Source organism: Pimephales promelas, chromosome 7 (genome assembly GCF_988280905.1).
Source record: "Pimephales promelas chromosome 7, fPimPro1.hap1.1, whole genome shotgun sequence".
In the NCBI taxonomy this organism is placed as follows: domain Eukaryota; kingdom Metazoa; phylum Chordata; class Actinopteri; order Cypriniformes; family Leuciscidae; genus Pimephales; species Pimephales promelas.
The window spans coordinates 34662196-34682852 of record NC_142775.1 but is presented as its reverse complement, the minus strand read 5'-3'; the positions used below and the strand labels follow the sequence as shown (position 1 = coordinate 34682852).

The following is a 20657-nucleotide window of genomic DNA, read 5'->3' as shown; positions in this document are numbered from 1 at the left end:
AACCTGAGTGTGGCCCCTTCGTCTGGATTGTCTTTCAGTGAGCTCCTGGGAGCCACAGTGCATCGCTCACACAAACATAGGATTATGTGCCATAGTAACACGGTATCGTGCATGCAAGCAGCAGGCTACGTCCTCAGTCTCCCCTCTGTGGTGTTTAGATTTATCCAGAACAACAGCTCAGATATGATCATTTAAACAACAGAAACATAGTTTCACATTTCAGGGTATTGATTTAATGAGAGATGAGGGCTTTGTTCCAAAACCTGGTGAGCTGTCTCTCTGAATAGGAGCATAAGCAGCTACCTTCTAAGACATAAGACATCCAAGTAGCCTTTTTGGAACAATTTTTGGCATTAGCATATTGCTGAACTAACACTGTAAAAATAAACTAATGACAAACTCTAATAAATTGGATGTAGTAATAAATATAGGCTAGTAGTCAACATTTGAAGTGGATCAAAACGTTTCTTGTCTTAAAGGACAACTTTGATGGACTTTTTTGACCCACTTCAAATGTGGACTACTGTATATGCATCTATGGTAAACATTTTTTCTTGCTTTTTTTGTTAGATATCTTTTTACTGAGCTTGTTGCAGTGCATTTTGGTATTGCCGTCTCTAGTATTGTAACGAGGAGGAATTGCAAGGAGGAATCCAAATGAAAGAGAGACGGACGGATGGATGGATGGATGATAGACAGACAGACAGACAGACAGACAGACAGACAGTCAGACAGATAGATAGACAGTCAGGCAGGCAGGCAGGCAGGCAGGCAGGCAGACAGACAGACAGACAGACAGACAGACAGACAGGAATCCAAATCACAATGGTTTAATAAAGATAATAGACAAACAAAAGGGAAATCCACAGAAACCAAAGAAACTTACAAACAGTAACTCAGAACAAAACTCAGAAACAAGAACTCAGAACTAGACTCAGAACTAGACTCAGAACTAGACTCAGAACTAGAAACAACGCTACAGTGAAACATCGACCGACACCCAACAACTGAAACACAGGGGTTTAAATACACAGATAAACAAGCTAAACGAGGGAACAAGGGGGCGTGGTAAACCAGAACACCTGGGGAAACTTATAAACAAGAAAAACTACAAAGGACTACAAAACATGGCACAGAAACAGGAAATAACTAAAGTCCACACAAGCCAAGGAAAACACAAGACAGGAATCGTGACAAGTATACAGTACATTATATGAGGTATGAATTTTGCATCATAGAAAGCAGTATAGTTATGCTACCTACCTTTTAGTACAGCTATTTCCTCACAACTATGATATAAGGCTGTCTGTATTGGTAGCACACATGGTTTTGGAACAATGCTAGGGTATTTTGGGCAAACCAGAAACCAAAAGGAGATGCTCTTGCATTTTTTGTGCGTATTTTGAGCGTAGTGCAGTGACGCAAATATGCACACTAAATCTGATGCAATAGATGAGCGTAGCCTCACAACGCTGCTTTCATGTGTCGTGCGGTGGGCCTGAAGCCCCCTCGGTGAGGATGAGTGTTGCTGAGCCTCCTGAGCCCCATTCACAGCTATAACAGCAGTGCTGGTGCCGCCCCCCTGCACCTGCTCCCCGCAAGGACCCCAGCGTCCCGGCACTGCGGCCCCCAAGAGCCACGTAGTGGGAGATTGGATCAGCATCCCCACGCTGAGCGAGACTCGCGATCTTCTTTCAAGATCCCAAATCCCCCCAGCCTCCCCACCTCACTTCCTGCATCTACTTGCGCGCAGGTTTTGTGTCTATTTGAACTGTGACCTTGGGCACCCCCTGGAACTCTTGCGCTGTGATGTCAGCAGGGGGTACGGCGGAGGGCAAGCCGAGGGTAGCGGCTTGTTAGCAGGTCGAGGGTCGAGAGCTTCAGGGGCCGGATTAGAGTAATGAGGGAGATGGTGGAGCGAGGAGAGAGAGTGTTGAGCTTCACCTCAGCTTCCATCGATCTCAGGCACTCCAGGAAGTCAAGAAGAGCAAGCAGCTCCCTAATTTCTGCTAATTATGATCCATTGTTACTCAATACCGCAAAGAAGGACATATAGAGACGGTTAGAAAGAGTGATGGGGAGGAGAGATTTGATACCAATGATACAATACTTTAAATATATTCGCTAGTTTGGGGCCAGTTTGATTTTTTTTTTTAAATAAATGATTACTTATATTCAGTAAGGATGGATTAAATTAGTAAAAAGTGAAGGGAAGACATACGCTTACAAACGATTCTATTTCAAATACACACTCTAAAAAATGCTGGGTTGTTTCAACCCAATTTTGGGTCAAATATGGACGAATTCAAACATTGGGTTAAAAATTGAATTTAAAAATGTAACCCAATTGTTGGGTTTTCCCACAATTGAGTTAAAACAACCCAGTATTTTTAGAGTGCATGCTGTTCTTTTGAACTTTCTATTCATCAAAGAATCCTGAAAAAAAGTTTCACAGTTTTCCTAAAAATATAAAGCAGTATAACTATTTTCAACATTGATATTAATAAGACAATGTTTCTTAAGCAACAAAGTCTGCATGGTGTATTTATTCAAGCCTTCTCCTCATTCTTGGCAGATATTCAGACACTGTAAACAACAGACACTGATCTGACCTTTTCAATTTTTGAAGACTGAACTCACGCTGTGTGAGAGCCATTCTGCAGCAAGGGTGGCAGAGAAAAGCTGAACTCACGGCAAGAAATCATTATTATGAAGGACAGGGGCTTTGGCTCACATTAGCAGATGTGCACTTCTCTAAACTGGATGAGTTTCAAGCACTTAAAAGAATGCCCATGGGATTCATGACACAAGGGGATTGATGAATCTTCCCGCTCTTTGTTTCTTTTGCTCTTGCAGGTTTCAAGAACCGCCCTAAATCTCTCAAAGTCTTTGTGAACCCCATCAGCCACAAGAAAGAGGCGTACCAGATCTACCTGGACAAAGTGGCCCCGCTCTTCAAGCTCGCTGACATAGAAACCAACGTCACCGGTAAGTCTCCCACATCTGCACTGTGTGGGATAGCAAACGTGGGTTACATGGGTGGCTTTTCCTCTCAGGTTCAGCTTAAAGTCTTCACGCACAGGTGATCCCCGCCCCCTCAGGCCTCACTCGAGGTCGAAGTGCATTAGCGTCTGCCCTCAGGGTGTGTTCGCTCATAGGATTCATCACTCAGTGCTCGACAATTCCCTATATGCTAACAAGCTGGTGCTTTGCGCCATTAGGCATTGGCAGTGGATCATAGGAAATCAATATTTTAGGGTGAGGAATGTCAAGGTCCCTATGTTAATGCATCATTTGAATACACTCTTAAAAGCGAAATTAGTGTTGTTTACCATTTTAATTGCCAACTCTCATGCACTACACTAAAAATCAACATTTAGTGGGGGAAAAAAATATTACATTTGACTAATATTTATTAGAATATCCTATACTGACAATTTTTGTTTACTCTAAAAATCCTTGAAACAAAACTTTCATTTACTTGAGAAGCAACACTATATGAATAAATCATTATTTTTTATGAATATAGTTTTCTTACTATATTTAAATGCATTTTTAAAAAATAGTTTATACCTGAAATAAGTTGGGTGAAAAAAATCAAAATCAATAAAACACATGCTCTGAAAACGTTTTTTTTTTAATTTGTGGCTTTTAAATGTATCTTGTTTCAAGGTATTTTAGATATATTCATTCGAAAATTGGACAAAAATGCTTTTAGATTTGGATTTTCACCCTGCAACCACATAGATCTATAAGAACCTATCCAACGATATATATCAATGCAGTAATAGCATCCTAACATCACGGTGTCGAACTTTGCATGAGCAAATATGCAGTTAATCCACACACTCTCATGGCAATTTTTGACTATTTTACGGTGTGAATGGTCCTTAATTTGTATTAATTCATATAATCTCATTCGTACGTTTTTGTACAATCTGCTTATTCCTCACTTAGGGGCGGACCTTCATGCTTACGTTCTTTCTAAAAATAAAATGTTTCTGTTCAAGTCATATCATACAAATTTACACTAAACCGCCACCAGTGTTGGGGAAAGTTAATTTTAAAAGTAATTCTTCCAATATTGCTTAACTAAAAGTAAAAATGTAACTAATTGCATTAGTTACTTTTTATGGAAAGTAATGGGTTGTTACTTTTGCATTACTTTTTCTCACCTGGGCTTTAATAACAAAAAAACAAAAAACAAAAAAACCCCTAAAAGTTCTATTTTTGGTAAATGTAAAGGCGTATTATGCCTCCTTTCACAAGTTGTAAAATAAGTCTCTGATGTCCCCAGAATGTGTATGTGAAGTTTCAGCTCAAAATACCCAACAGATCATTTTTTACAGCATGTTTAAATTGCCATTTTTTGGGGCTCAGAAAAACGCTGTTTTAGTGTGTGCCCTTTAAATGCAAATAAGCTGCTGCTGCCGACACAGGGGGCGGAGCTTCATGAGCTCATGCTCAGTCTCTCAGGACAATAATCTCACGAAATGATGATGATATCAGAAACTCTCAGTAACGGTGTTCATTTCGAGTCGGACAATAATGCATACAGAGTCAGAGTGCTGTATAGAGATGGAACAGGTATAGTTTAGAAGTTTAATTACGGTTATTATAACGTATTTGTCTTCAGATTGTATGTATCCATTATTTATTAATAGCCTACAAGTCTGCTGTTTCGGACCAGGTCCGAATGATAATCAAACATATATTGATGAGTTTAATAAAGTTTATTGTACATCACACAAAAGATGAAGCGTCAGTTTTACTTCAGAAAATCACCGTAAGAGCTGAGTAAACACAGTAAGTTATAAGAAGTGCGCAAGTTGAGGGAGTTGAGGGAGCATTTCTGTGGGCGGACGTTAGTCAAAAAAACTGTTCAACTGACGTCATTAAAGAAGGAAGTAGGGGGATGTAGTCCAAACTGGCCGTTCGGTGTAGGCTACTTCTGTTAAATAAAATATCTCGCTTGGCATTGAACTTTGAGCTTTATAATTTTACAGATATTATTTATACTCTAACAACAACATTACACACTAACTAAAGCTTGAAACATGGGATCACGAAGAATGGGACCTTTAACATGGGGACAGAAGAGGTGTCAGTCAGTCAATGGGAAAGCAAACTTGCATTACGTATTTGAAAAAGTAACTCAAATATTTTGTTGTAAATTAGTCACTAGTAAAAGAATCTGATTATGTAACTTGTATTACTTGTAATTCGAATCGTTTACCCCAACACTGCCCGCCACCTCGCTAATTTTTTCGAGTTATTTTACTTTTTTATGTGTTGCTGTGTTAATGTACCAGTAGTGTGAGCAACTACAAAAACATTTCCAGATAATGCAAGAACTAATAAAATGCATACCAAATACATACAAATTTGCATTTGTGCTTATGCACAAATATTGTACATGCTGTTCACAACCAAGCTCTCCTTTTCTTTTAATCCTAAATTTTTCGATATCCATTTGTGTGCTTGAGGTTGTGTTTGTGTGTGTGTGCTTATACTGGAAGTAGCAGCTGTACAACACTGCTGTGGATTGTTCTAGATGCATCTCACACTCATAATGACAGGAGAAGTGTATCCTCCGTCAGTAACCTGACCCAGGGGGAGGGACTGCACCCATCTGTTCTAACACAGTGCGGGACTCCCCCCTCTCCCCCCCTTTACCTCCTCCCACACACACAGGACCCCGTACTATACGCACTACACAACCGCGGACTACACACATACACACACACACCCGGACACGCACCAGGCGCCCCCTGCTTTTAGAAAGGAGACTCCACAATCTGTGCTGCAATGAATGTGGGTACCTGAATGATCCCAGAAGCCATTTGAACAGTAATAGAATCCGTTTCCTGATTATTTGCTCCCGAGGGCAGAGGCTGAGAGCTCGAGGTGGAGCCATTAAACAACATTTTACCTAATAGAAATTAAATATCTCATTCTGCCGCTCAGAACGCAGAGCTTTGAGAATATATATGATCGAATTATCTGTATAGACTGAGATGCACGGGCAGCAGTCGTGAAATGTCATGTTCAAGAAGTAATTACAGTGTTTAATTCACAGCTATTTACTGATAAGCTTGTACAGTATGTGGAAATACCATTTTTTTTTTACATGGTCATTTACAGTAAGAGTCTAATTTAGCATTTGATGTGCTTAGACTGCAGCTCTGTATACTTAAGCACTGTTAAATCCAAGGTAAATTTTGAACTAAAATGAATGATATTGCACATGCAGTTCAGGCTAGAATTTTCAATCAGTTTGTGAGATATAAAAAAAAATATGCCTGGGTTGTGGTTTTGTTTGACAAGGTCAGGGCCACATGATCCTTTAATTACACTTTGATTTGCAAGTGCTCCCCCTACAGGTGAGCTCTAAGAATTGAACTAGTTGAGTCTATGACTATGCCTGGAATAATGATATACTTCTGTTTCTGCAGTACATTTGGAGTAGAGTATACATTATATCAGTGGAAAAAATTATTTAAAACATCATTTGAATCTGATTTTGTTCCAAAATTGGATATTAAAAATGAAAATTAATAATTTTTATTTATGATAACTGCACGACACGTTCATTAACGCCAAACATGATGATGATGTTACTACTACTACTACTATAATAATAAATTAATTAAATGAATGGATAAATTAAAATGAATGATTTTTTAAGGACATTCAATTGATCAAATGTTTCAACACTGTTATTAAACAAAAACTATTTCAAATAAATATTGTACTTTTGAGCTATCAATTCAAAAAAATCCTATAAAATGTGTCATATGTTTTCTATTATATTAAGCAGCACAACTGTGTACAACATTGATAATAATAGGAAATGTTACGTGAGCAGCAAATCAATATTTAGAGTGATTTCTGAAGGATCATGTGACACTGAAGACTGGAGGAATGTCGCGGAAAATTCAGTTTTGCCTCGCAGGAATAAATTACATCTTAAAATATATTTAAATAGAAAGCAGTTATTTTAAATTGTAATATTATTTTAAAATATTACTGTTTTATTGTATTTTTAAGAGATAAGAGATTTCTTTCAAAAATAAAAAAAATCCTACCTACATAAAGACACATGAAAGAAAAAAAGAAAAGAAAAAAAAAAACATTTAAAATGATGATCATATGAATTTTTTGTGTGCATGTCCCATTGTCCACATGCATCTGTAGTTGAGCTGGTACCAGGGATAGCCAGCTATGTCATAATGAGCAGACACACTTGCATCTCTGTGTGCATCATAAAGCACATTCTCAAACAACAACAACAAAAAAATAAACATCCATCTGCAAGTGTCACATCAGCCACGGTGCGCCCTTTGATGGGTGGTCACAGCTGGGACCCGCTCCATGGCGGAGGTGCCCCAGAAAATGCTAAGTGGGGCACGGGCGTGCACAATGCCATCTGCGGCATGCCACCCCTCTTCCCCCACATTCAGTGGCATTTTCACATGCCACACAGGACAGGGGTTTCTGCCACACTACGCCAAACCTGAATCGACAATTATACTGGATCAAGCCTATATCCAACAAACTCTGCTGACCACATCTAACCCTCTTTTTTTCTGACCCTTTTGTTTACCTTGTTACATCACAGTACTGTAATTTAAATAGCAAACCCGACATTAAATGCTTGGAAAAATCTTGTTTTGCGCAGCTTGGTCAAGCTGAATACAAGAGCGGTTGCCTCTTTCTACCACAACTCATAATCTTGATTAAAAATGCAAACAGCAAGTATAAATTCTGCTTTACAGCCAGTACCATATGTTCGGCTCAAGCCATTTGCCAATGCCTGGAAAAGGGTACTAAAGGCAGTTTGGAGTGCTTTCCTTTTCTTGTTTTTTTTTTTTTTAATTAACTCTTTCTTTTCCGCAGTCACTAAGCGAAAGGGCCAGGCTCTGTCCATTCTGAGAGACTGCAGCTTGCAAGAATATGATGGGTATGTATACTTAATGGTTTGTACTTAAAAAATAGATTCTGCAAAGATTCAGTCTATGAAGCATTTTGGCTGTGGGTTTGTACAACTTTCTGGATTTACTAAACGCCAAATTCATTAAAGGTGCAGTGAGGTTTTTCTAAAAGAATGCCTGTTGAAAATGAGTTGGACCGAGCACCAAAACATTGCACCAAAACGTTGCATAGCGTGTTCATGAATTTGGGGGCGGATCTATCAAGATAGGGGTGTGATCCTGGGTAGGGGTGTGTTTGTTTTGGTGATTTCAAATATCAACAGCTTTTCTCATAAATCACTTACTGCACCTTTAATTGCATACATAGACAGATAGATAGATAGATAGATAGATAGATAGATAGATAGATAGATAGATAGATAGATAGATAGATAGATAGATAGATAGATAGATAGATAGATAGATAGATAGATAGATAGATATCATGTTTTAAATTAAATTACTTACTTTAAATGAGTTCCAATTTCATTATATTACAGTAAAGCAAGATATTTTCTGCCTGTCTTAGGGTTGTTGTAATATGTGTTACTTGAAATAAATGAAACATTAACAAAACTGAACCAATAAAAAAAATATTTAATTTGACTTAAAAAAAAATGTCAGCATGTAACCAAGGAAACATTGCTCATGTTCATTTAGTTTAATTTCAATTTCATTTATTGATTTACTAATAACTTAAATTGAAACAAATAAATAAATAAAAATACATTAAAAACATTCACTACTAAAAATGACAAAAACAAAAAATATGAAAATTATATACATTATATATATATATATATATATATATACACACACCTTAATAACTAGTGTATTAATAATAACTATAATATTATAGTGTCAATGATACTAAAATACCACTTGACTGTCTGAACAAATGCTAAATGTGCTGAACTAAAAAATAAGCAAAAGTAATATACACTAATAAAAACAACACAATTGAAACTTCTTTCATCAACTTTGTGAAGCTGATAAAAGCTGATGAAAGATGTCTGTGAAGCCTATGACTTTTGGTCATTGTGTGGAAAAGAAAATCAGTCATTTATAGTAGAACATTCATGCTGCTCTTTTACAAACAATGAAAGTGAACCATGGCTGTTAAGCAAGGTTTTCAATGAATAACATTACTCTTTTTATGGAATAGAGCAGTCCTGACATTCTCCTAAATAAGAATGCAAGAAAAAAATGAACAACAAAGATGACAACTATAATTTGAATGGTGAACTAGGTAAAATAACACGAGTGAAGATGGCATGGAATCCAAAGCCAGATGACAGAGTAATCCTGCCTCTCCCTCACATCCTCATGTGTGCCTCTCTTGAGATGACATTTAGTCATAATAAATAAAGTAGTGTTTGGGACAGAGGGAGGAGAGAGAGAGAAAGGCATAGGTGGACTTTTACAAAATGAGTGATATACTTTGATTGGAGGTGTGTGCCGCGGGGCCCAGTGCGGAGCTCTCCGGTAGAGCAGGTCTCTCTGGTGCGGCTCGGCAGGTGGCTCCTTAATTACCTGTTCTGGAAGCAGTGATGAAGCACCGCCATCCAGCCGACCGCGGGTGCGGGGCATCGCTCACACCACATCGTACGGTCTCTCTCCACGTGCTCCAGTACTTCTCACAATTAGCTCCTCTTAAATATCTCCGGCCCCGGCTTAGCGCTCATCCGTTACTGCCGCCCTACTGTTCCGCTGCATCCTCTGGGCTCGGTGGGAGGGGACGTGCTGGGTCTGGCACAGTGGTCTTTGATTAAAAACACAGCGTGCAGGTTCACGGCAGTGACAAAAGGACAAGGGCAAGCACCGAGCGAAGAACACACTCATGTTGAATGGTGATTAATCTGTGGTGTATGAAGGTGGTGAGAGGGCTTGGTGGCCCGGGTTCTTGTGAATCCAGAAATAAAGAGATCAGACACTGTAAGAGGTCGTAGTGGAACTTAAAATCTTCATTGGCATAAAACCAGGGTTCGGGACTGGGTCTGATAGGACGGTTTCGAAGTGTGAAAGTCCACTGTGAGGCTGAGGGCTGGGCAGTATCACGATATATTCACTGATGATATGATGAGCGCAGGACTGAGAGCAACGAAAAAAAATGGAGCAATACAGAGCTGGAATGGCTCTTGCGTTGATCAGTCTTGCTTTGATCGGTCTACACAGCGCGCTTGAACACACCTGTTCGCACTTAGCAGGTTTGGTTCGATTAAAACAAACGCTCTGTTAAAACGGTTCATTTGATTGAAGTGTGAACGCTGCCATCTGAACCCTGGTGGGCACCAAACCAGTGGACCGAGACCCCCTGAAAAGATTCTTTCAGACGAACCCTGGTGCGGTTCGACTGAAATATGTACGCAACGTGGACCAAAGACATGTGAACCAACCAAAAACATGTCCTTATGTCACAAGATGCGACCCTAAAAAGGACAGAATGCTCAAGCATAACTGTTTTTTTTCTCGTCATAGTCGTGATGTTACCCATCACAGTTCGGTAGAGACATCAGATCCGCGTCTCCTCGCAGCAGATCTGTGTTTGTGTGTGTGACGGAGGGATTCCTGCCGCTGTTTTGACTACTTCACACATTTTATAAGCTCTTCACGAGTCTCAGCTACATAATATACACGCATTTTGCACAGCATGCTAAGCGAAGCAGGACTAAATGTATCATTTTCATTTGTTGGTGTGGGCCAAAAGAACAAAGAGAACCGAACTACAAGTGACAACACACTTAAAATCTGTAGTGGTGAGGTGATGCATTGGCCATGTGGTACAAGTGATTGCTCTCAGAAAATTACAAGTTTACACGTTGGAATTCCAAGTTCTGCAAGCACGTGAAGGCTTATCGCAGTTCAGAATAGTTGCGGTACTTACGACATGGTGTCAAACAAATAAATATTACCACATACTGTAGATATATAGCTGCACTATTTGATAATGAAAAAGTAATATTGTGAAATATTGTTACAACCTAACATAACTGTTTTCAAATTTAAAATATTTTAAAATGTCATTTATTTATGTGATGACAAAGCAGAATTTTCAGCATAATACTCCAGTAATTTAACATTATAAATGTCTTTACAGTCACTTTTGATTAATTGAATGCATCCTTATTGAATAAAAGTATGAATTTATTATAAATTACTGACCCCAAACTTTTAAATGGTAGTGTATATTTTAAATAAATCAGATTAATTGTTCTAAAAAAAAAAAATCACAGAATTTAATCATTTAATGATTTAATCACAGAGCAATGAGGTTATCAATGTGTTGGCATCAATCTTATAATGCTATCAAATATACACTTACCTAAAGGATTATTAGGAACACCTGTTCAATTTCTCATTAATGCAATTATCTAATCAACCAATCACATGGCAGTTGCTTCAATGCGTTTAGGGGTGTGGTCCTGGTCAAGACAATCTCCTGAACTCTAAACTGAAGACCCTACATAAGGGTCCCAAGACCCCACCGGGTACCACTTATCTCCACTATACGAAAAAGAGGCTACACTTTGCAAGAGCTCACCAAAATTGGACAGTTGAAGACTGGAAAAATGTTGCCTGGTCGATTTCTGTTGAAACATTCAGATGGTAGAGTCAGAATTTGGCATAAACAGAATGAGAACATGGATCCATCATGCCTTGTTACCACTGTGCAGGCTGGTGCTGGTGGTGTAATGGTGTGGGGGATGTTTTCATGGCACAATTTAGGCCTCTAAGTACCAATTGGGCATTGTTTAAATGCCTCGGCCTACCTGAGCATTGTTTCTGACCATGTCCATCCCTTTATGGCCACCATGTACCCATCCTCTGATGGCTACTTCCAGCAGGATAATCCACCATGTCACAAAGCTTGAATCATTTCAATTTGGTTTCTTGAACATGACAATGAGTTCACTGTACTAAAACGGCCCCCACAGTCACCAGATCTCAACCCAATAGATCATCTTTGGGATGTGGTGGAACGGGAGCTTCGTGCCCTGGATGTGCATCCCACAAATCTCCATCAACTGCAAGATCCTATCCTATCAATATGGGCCAACATTTCTAAAGAATGCTTTCAGCACCTTGTTGAATCAATGCCACATAGAATTAAGGCAGTTCTGAAGGCGCAAGGGGGTCAAACACTGTCTTATTATGGTGTTACTTATAATCCTTTAGGTGAGTGTACACTATAAAACTCTGTAATACTAAAGAGGCATTCAAAGTTGAAGTGTGTAATTGCTTATACATCACCTTTAAGTTAGTAGCATTGTTCTCCTCAACAAGTTACTCCTCAACACTGGTATAAAAGACCATGTGGCATCATACATCATATCTTTGCAATTATGGTAATAGATTTCATTATAGATAATAGATCTGTCTTGCTCTTGTACAGCGCAGCAGTAAGACTCGAGACTTAACGCTGAGGATAATATCTGCGTGGAATTTCGGCATCAGTCATGGTCTGTCTGTGTATTCCAATTTCACAAAGCTTATTCTTTTTCGAGGATTATAGAAATGATGCTCTGATGATTTTGTTGAAATATAATTTTCTGTCGGCATGACAAATCACTGAGGATATATAAGCTACTTAACCCGGCGGAGAAAAAAAAAAAAGATCACTCTTTCTGTTGTTGGCTAAACAGGATAATCTTCAAGCAGGGAATTTACTATTGTTACAGCCTCATGAGTTTCAATCGCACAATAGAGTCTGGTCTTCACAGAGACAGTTAAAAATGTCATTTACTCACGGTCATGTTGCTCCAAACCATTATGACTTTCTTTCTCCTGTAGAACACAAAAAAAGTTGTTAATGTATGGACCAAAAATAAAAAGTGGAACAAAACTTATTTTATGGAGGAAAAAACACACTAAATGTATTTTATAATGTGGTAATAATAATGCTATAGCAATGCTGAACAACATAGGGTGTTTTATTAGAAATTTATCAGATCTTTAACACCTCAGCGAAAGCAAAAGAAAAGAGACTTGCCTAATTCCACATTCTTCTTTTTTCCTGTCAATGAAACGTGTTATAGCACTCTAAACTCAGTCCCCTGTCCTCATTCCTCTGAACTCGATTAATTAACTTCTGAGGAATTAATTCTGCAAAGGTAATACTAATCACACGTTTTTTTTCATTATTAGATCATCACTCATTAATTGCTTCAGCAACTGATGCTTCCCGGTTTAAATGGAACGGTGCTATTTCAGTTACGTCTCACATGAAGTCACGCAGTGTGCCACACACAATAGACGTTAAAGTGATGGCACATCAGCGATGAATGCAATTATTCCCCTCACACATTTATGTTAATTATCAGCACCCTGAATGGAAAGACCTTATTTGTGCAATTTTTACTGCCACCACATTGACTCCTGATAGATGGGAAGTGAGATAAGTGCCACACAAACAGACTGACGTGACACACTAGGGAACATTATGGAAGTAGTGCGTTACTTTTTTCTCACTGTCAGCTCCTTCAGAGTTGAAGAGCTATTCTTGGATTGCAGGAATTTTTTTTACATAGGAAAGTCTACTTTTCCTCTAACATGGTTTGCTTATCTGATATACACTGTAAACAAATATTGTTGGTTTAACTTAAAAACATAAGTATCCTAGTTGGCTTAATTTAAGTTCATTGAAATTAGTTAATTCAATGAAGGAGATTGGTTTAATCAACAAAAACTTGAAATATGTTATGCGAAACAATAATATCTCACACACCCTAATGTCACATTTTTTTTTAACCATAAATTGAGCATTTGTGGGCTCTGTACATCTGATAACCATAACCTCTAACTGTGATAATACAATAACTCCTACAATAGTCATTTACGATGCGTTCCATTTGTCCTCAGAAATGGATATTTGCTAGTTCCCAGTTGAAGTTGTGACTGGGGGAGCAAGCACAACATAAGTTGTGTGTCCTTAGCTTTCCAACCCATGTGAGCTTAACTCGGAGTGTCACATCATAAAATGCCTAGCTCGTCGAGTGCTTTGTGTTCCAGAACAAACATAATCCCGGAAAGATCATTTTTAAAAGTTCGAATTTCGTAGTCCAAGACATAGAATGCACATCGTTACTGGGAGCTGGAGTTGCCGCTGCCGTATAGGGCGCTGCCATTTCCCGCATACCATTATATGGTGCATTCTATTATTCATCCGTCTCGGAGATCCGAATCGGACGACAGACGTTGCCTAGCAACACGCCCCCTTTCCTCGGATTTCTCCTCTCGGACGTCGGACAACCGTGAGGACACCGAGCAAGAATTCCGTTTCGGAATTCAAGATGGCTGCGCCCTGTGACTTGTAAGAATGAATTGTTTTCATTGTTTTTGAACCGCTTTGGTATTTTAAATGCCGGTTATAATCACTCGTATTACTGCGTCCCCTGGAATCGGTTGTTGTGAGTGCAATTACTGACGTTGCTAACAGAAGATTAACATGAAAAACATTAATAAAGTGAACATTTGCAAGTTCAAATGGCTGCGTTTTAATAAGGTGTAGTCATAATAATTTTTTTTAATGTAAGTGCCTGGTACTCGGCCAGTGCTACCATTATAACAGCTTTCCGGGAGGCCTGGCGTCCATTTTTTTCTCCGACTCGGACGCGCAAAACAAATAGAAAGCTTGAAGTGTGGACGTGACGTCAAATCCGAGGTCCGAGTCGGTTCGTTGGCTATAATAGAACGCACCAATACTCTTCCAGAGGAACGCAGCATTAGTTTCCCAACATGGAGAATAAGTTTTCAGATGTTATTTATCAGTAAAAAAATAAAATAAATTAAATTTGTTACTTAAAAAAAAAAACATTTACATTACTGTCAACTTAAATTTAGTGCTATCGTCAAAAAAAAAAAAAAAAAACACCACATTTATTAAAGCATTTATTGCACATTTAATTAATCATGCCCTCTGACCTGTAAGTACATAGCATATAGAATTGCATAAGAATTGTTGGCAACACTTTATCTTACAGTGTCCTTGTTGCATGTACTTACAATATAATAACAGTAAATTATGCATAATTACACGCAACTAACCCTCAACCAAATCCTAATCCTACCCTAACAATATATATAGTTAGTACATATTATTTGTAAATATTACTCAGTGCTTAAGTGTATAATTACACTTTAACAATGACACCTTAAAATAAAGTGTTACGAATTTTTCACTTTCACAAGTCAAAAATGCAAGTCTAAACAACTAAGTAACTAGTTAACTAGCAAGTGACAAAACTAAACGCAGAGGACATCTGTATATAATTCAAAGAATGTCAGACTCAATGCAAAGTCTGCCTTGAACAGACACAAGTTGACATGAGTAAACATGAGCTTATGTTCAATGATATGGATATATACCATTTAAAGCCAATTTATTACATTTTTAATGCAATAATGTATTTGAATTATCTTAATTTGGGGGCTTCCTTTAAATATTGACATCCCATTCATTTTTATTTAAATAATCGGCATATCATGCTATTAATCTGGTTAGCATTTTTCATCAGTTGACTGCCCTACATGCAACATGTTAACTTCAGCACTGAACCCTGGTTAATGTGGAATGGGGCTTGCTCATCTCTACCTCATCCGTCATTCCCATAAAGCTCCGCATTGTCTCGGCACACTGTGTGTTTGGTGAGGCCTCTCCGTTGAAGCTTTAACCTCTACAGATGAAGATAAGGCACAGTCTCTGACACCTGTGAAAAGCATCAAATGTTAAAACACGGTTAGTCCCACCCACTCCTTCATAAAACAACCCACAGGTGAATAGGTGAGCTTTGATGTATCGCTTAATATTTACTCTGCTGATTTGGTAGATTCGCAGCGTCCTTCGAGGCTTAACATACATGGCGGATCAAAACATTGCAGGCAGATTTATCCCAAACACCTGCGACTGCAAGGTCACAGAACTCATTTTGTGAGTGGCATGACTACTTGCCTATTAGTGCAGGCCGTGTCTGCTAAACAAATCTATTTGTGAGATTGTACAGTATTGCTAAAGGGCATTTCTGAATTAAATGTAATCAGCTTTACTAGGCTGTGTTCATTTATTAGTAATGTGCTTAAAGCAGATTAGTGGGCTCAGCCATTTTTAATGATTTATTTCGCTGCTGCGATCTGACAGATTTTCCTCTATTCTTGAAAAAAAGGGCATTTCCCAATTAGAATACATACCACCCTCTCGACGCTTCCATGGTTTAATCTATTGTTCAATACGACGTAATGGGAATTATGATCTCCATTAATTGAAATGGATTCCTCTAATAAAGACTTAGTAGGAATTTTTAATCATATTTAAGGAATAACTATGCCATGTGTAATCTGTATATTTAACCAAATACTCTTCCATATGGATTTACATTTATCCACATGAGCGAACAACAGCCCTAATTGATTTGTTACATGTGTGTTAGCCAGCCCTTGGCCATGACTTTGGGTCACGTGACTCACCGCCCATCCGTTTGCTTTCTCTCTAGTGTGGTATGTGTTGGGGGAGATGGCTCTGTGGCTGAGGTGGCCCACGGGTTGCTTCTCCGAGCCCAGATGGACGCTGGGAGGGACACAGATTCCATCTTCACGCCTGTCCAAGCAGCACTTCCTCTCGGCATAATACCAGCAGGTGAGGATCAGGGGTGGTGTATCTCTTTCTCCTGCAGCTGTCCCCAGTACAGCCCAAAATGTCCAGCTCCTCTCAGGAGGGTGAATGCGAATGAGCGTTCAGTCCTCGCTGAGTCAACATGAATTCAAAATTGACCCAATTTACTTGACCCAATTTACTATTATAGACGTTTCTGGTCTTACTGTGCACAATTCATCCCGTGCACATTATTGTTAACTTATATCAACATAATTCTGGTTATTCCGGGCGATGTTACAAACAATAACTCTTTAACCCCTCCCTCAAACCACCTGGGCCCATTCTAGGATGCAACACCCACCTTCCACAAAACAATAAATGAAATTACCAATGGTTATTCTTGTTGCGTATCTTGTTTCACACTGCAGAAGTACATCAGATTATGCAAGTGAAATTGCTTCCAAGCTATATGTGTATGGAAATAAATGTGGAAAGTGGGTGTTACATACTAGAATGGAGCCAGGTGGTTTGAAGGGAGCGGTGGAAGAGTTATATTTGTGATGACATCATTGGACAGTTGAAGACTGGAAAAATGTTTCCTGGTCTGATGAGTCTCGATTTCTGTTGAGACAATCAAATGGAGTCAGAATTTGGCGTAAACAAAATGAGAACATGGATCCATCATGCCTTGTTACCACTGTGCAGGCTGGTGGTGGTGGTGTAATGGTGTTGGGGGATGTTTTCTTGGCACACTTTAGGCCCCTTAGTGCCAATTGGGTATCGTTTAAATCAGTGGTTCTCAAAGTGGGGTCCGCGGACCCCTGGGGGTCCGCGAGCTAAAGCCAGGGGGTCCGCGAAATAATTTACAACCTAACGTTTTTTTCCATGCTATGAGTCATGTTTTCTTTATCATCTGAAAACATGCTGTTTATTCCTAAGTAACTTATATAAAGCATTTAACATAAAACAATACAAAGTAGACACTTTTTCTATAGATAGATAATCTATGTCTTTGCGTCAAGTAGATTCGCTGCTGTTGATTTTGCGGGACGTGCGCCAGAAAGGAGACAGAGAGACGGCATGAACCCGCATCCGGTTCTTTTCTGTATTTTTAAAAGGCATGACATTTTGTAGTCATTTATAATGTAGCCTATACACAAATAAAAAATGGACACTTTACCGTTTCGGATGATGCACTCTTGTCTTATCTATGACCATTAATAAGAGTATTCCTGTTTCCACTGCTGAGGAAAAATTCCCATGTAATTGCGCGCCGGCGTCTCGCGTGCGCGCACAATAGTCAGTTCTAGCACTGCTACTGTAGATTTGACATTAGAAGTCTGATCATTATCAAAATAAAAGTGCATAGTGACAGGGCCGTACCCACAACTGAGGTTGCAAGGATGCACATCGCGATGATACTGACCTTCTCGTCTGAGGTGCTTCAGCAGACTAACAACGATAGCTCGTCAATGTCAAAATGTTTGAGTCGGAGTGAACTCAAAGTTCCCCGCACGACGTTTCAGTCAACGGTCATAAAGTGCGAGATAAGATGTAGGCCTTAATTAACATAAACTAAACAGCTGTTTTAGATAAAAGTTTTAAAAAACGACTGAAACAATCAGTTTGCAAAAGTATTAATCAAGCTCAACTTTAAAAAAGGAAAAAGCAGGTCAATAGAAACATACTGTGCCCATGAGATTAACATTATGGATTCATATATTTAACATATACTGTATGTTTTTTTTTAGCTAATTACAGTAGCTCAAATTAACAACGCACGCACCTATTAAACATAATGCCATTATCATTGTATTTATAGGCTTATGGGCTTTATTTGTGTGCAGAATAGGCCTAATTATTGAAACATTTCTCTTTTAAGGCCATTCCTGATTGGAATATGTGATTGTGTTTCGTGACATTTTGACAAAAAAAAAAAAAATGTATGCCACTGACTGACATGCTTCTACTAAATCTAGTTATCCAATTGTGGGGCCTTAAAACACCTTAAAATGCACATGTGTAGATCAAGAACATCAAAAATTCCTAAGTGAGGGATCCTAACTAAGTGATTCCTAGCAAGATCACTTTCGTTACCTCAGTAGGCTATTTAGAAATTCCTGCATAGTACCCTGGGTGGAGACCATTCATTTTGTGCAAAAATATTTCATTTGCCGCTCACACATTAACTTTGTGCTCAATAACTGTTATAAATATGAGGGGGGTCCTTGGAATTTTTTTTCCCCTGAAAGGGGTCCCTGGCACCAAAATGTTTGAGAACCCCTGGTTTAAATGCCACGGCCTGAGCATTGTTTCTGACCTTTATGGCTATGTACCCATCATCTGATGGCTACTTCCAGCAGGATAATGCACCATGTCACAAAGCTCGAATCATTCTTTAGAAATGGGCCAACATATCTAAAGAATGCTTTCAGCACCTTGTTGAATCAATGTCACGTAGAATTAAGGCAGTTCTGAAGGCGAAAGGGGGTCAAACACAGTATTAGTGTGGTGTTCCTTATAATCATTTAGGTGAGTGTATATTTATATTATAATTACTATTATATATTAATTCGATTACACTATATTAGTTTTACTAATATAACCACTTTTACTTACACAATCAGTCAATTATATTTTAATAAAGAAAAAGAAAAAACAGGGAATTTTCTAAATACATATATTATTAATTTATAAATTAAACAATTTTAATACAATAATAATAATAATAATACATTTATGTATTTTTTAATTATAATATTAATATTAAATAATAATAATTATTATTATATATAAATATTTTCTGGTCTTACTGTATATATAAATTTACTTTACTTATATTATTTGCATATTTATATTATTGCTTTGAAAGCACACACACCACAAACCACCGTTTTGACTCCATGAGGTAAGAGAAGAAACCGAAATAAGACGTATATAAAATAATTGATAATCACGGCATGTCTAAATGTGACTATAGTAGTAAAATATGATAATGTATAGTAATAGTCTTGTGGGTAAACCATGAAACTTTTTATGCTTCATTCCTGCACTAAAACAATCAGCGGCGTGCTGCCAATTAAAAATCAAACCCTGTAGTAATTTCGTTCTCTAGTTTCTTCGCTGTCAGAATGATTTAGTTTGATTGTGTTTTGAAACTCCTCTAGCGAAAACAAACAGGCAGCTCATAACAGCAGCAAGCGAGTGTATCATTATCAAATTGATTTAATCACAGTCAGGCCTCTGAATGGCCCACTCGCACACTGAGTTAATTGCCTTCAAGAGTGTCTGAAATGGAGCATCCTCAATTTGCCTTTGAAACGGGCTCCGCTGGCCTTGGATCAGTGGCCCTGAGCCCTGCGTATTGTCCAGGACTGACTAAGCTCAGATATTCACCTCTCTTTTTGTGGGATTGTGGCACAAACCAACCCCAAAGAGCTGCCAAACTGAGGTGGGAAGAGGAGGGGAGAGCAGAATAGATTGGTACGATAGCGGCCCCTACTTTTCCTTCCAAGAGATTGACCTTCACTTGTCATTTCAGGCGCAGCAAAATGGAGTGCTGTTGTTAGGAGCAATGGAAGCCCTCCAACTCCAGCACCCGCTGCAAACTGACCGTACCGGGGTTGTGGTTTCTCTTCATTAGTACCGAATCCCATGGGAGAATTTGTAAACAGTTTCCAGTCACAAATGTGAAGGGGAAAAAAAAAAAAAAAAAAAAACGACCCCCGCCTTTGTCGTTTCCCTGCACAGGTTTGGATGTGTCATTTGGTGTGACATCAGACCCAAGTCAATCCTTAGGGACGGAGGAAATGGAGTCGAATCACTCTCTTTGTTACAGCCATGCATAAACACCCATGTACTGCACCAACTACAGTGATTTACTGCGAGTAATTACCAATAAAATATACATGAAATGCCCTCGCATAGCAGCTACATTGACATCTAATTATCTTAGCTGGAAAACAGACTAGTTTCTTTAACGCTTTAATTTGTCATTTTTTTATGCTCCTTTCTGTCAATATTCATAGTACAGTCAAGTTGAACAAACATTCAAGTTTTTCGGAAGATAAAACTCATTACAAATACCTTATTTACAT

General features: G+C 38.6%; 1 protein-coding gene and 1 long non-coding RNA gene across 2 annotated transcripts in view; one reads left to right on the top strand and one right to left on the bottom strand.

Moving 5' to 3' along the window:
* The window catches only part of LOC120487199 (uncharacterized), a 28423-nt gene extending 11902 nt beyond the window's left edge, over positions 1-16521 (bottom strand). Inside the window, exons 1-3 of the long non-coding RNA XR_005624398.2 lie at positions 16434-16521; positions 15565-15679; positions 12722-12758 (exon numbers count right to left, since the gene is read on the bottom strand). This is a non-coding gene — a long non-coding RNA (uncharacterized LOC120487199). The remainder of the gene's footprint in view (positions 1-12721; positions 12759-15564; positions 15680-16433) is intronic.
* Positions 1-20657, top strand: part of cerkl (CERK like autophagy regulator) — a 70441-nt gene that overhangs the window by 28700 nt on the left and 21084 nt on the right. Inside the window, exons 3-5 of the mRNA XM_039683440.2 lie at positions 2857-2988; positions 7900-7963; positions 16460-16602. Of these exons, the coding sequence (XP_039539374.2) occupies positions 2857-2988; positions 7900-7963; positions 16460-16602 (339 nt within the window). The remainder of the gene's footprint in view (positions 1-2856; positions 2989-7899; positions 7964-16459; positions 16603-20657) is intronic.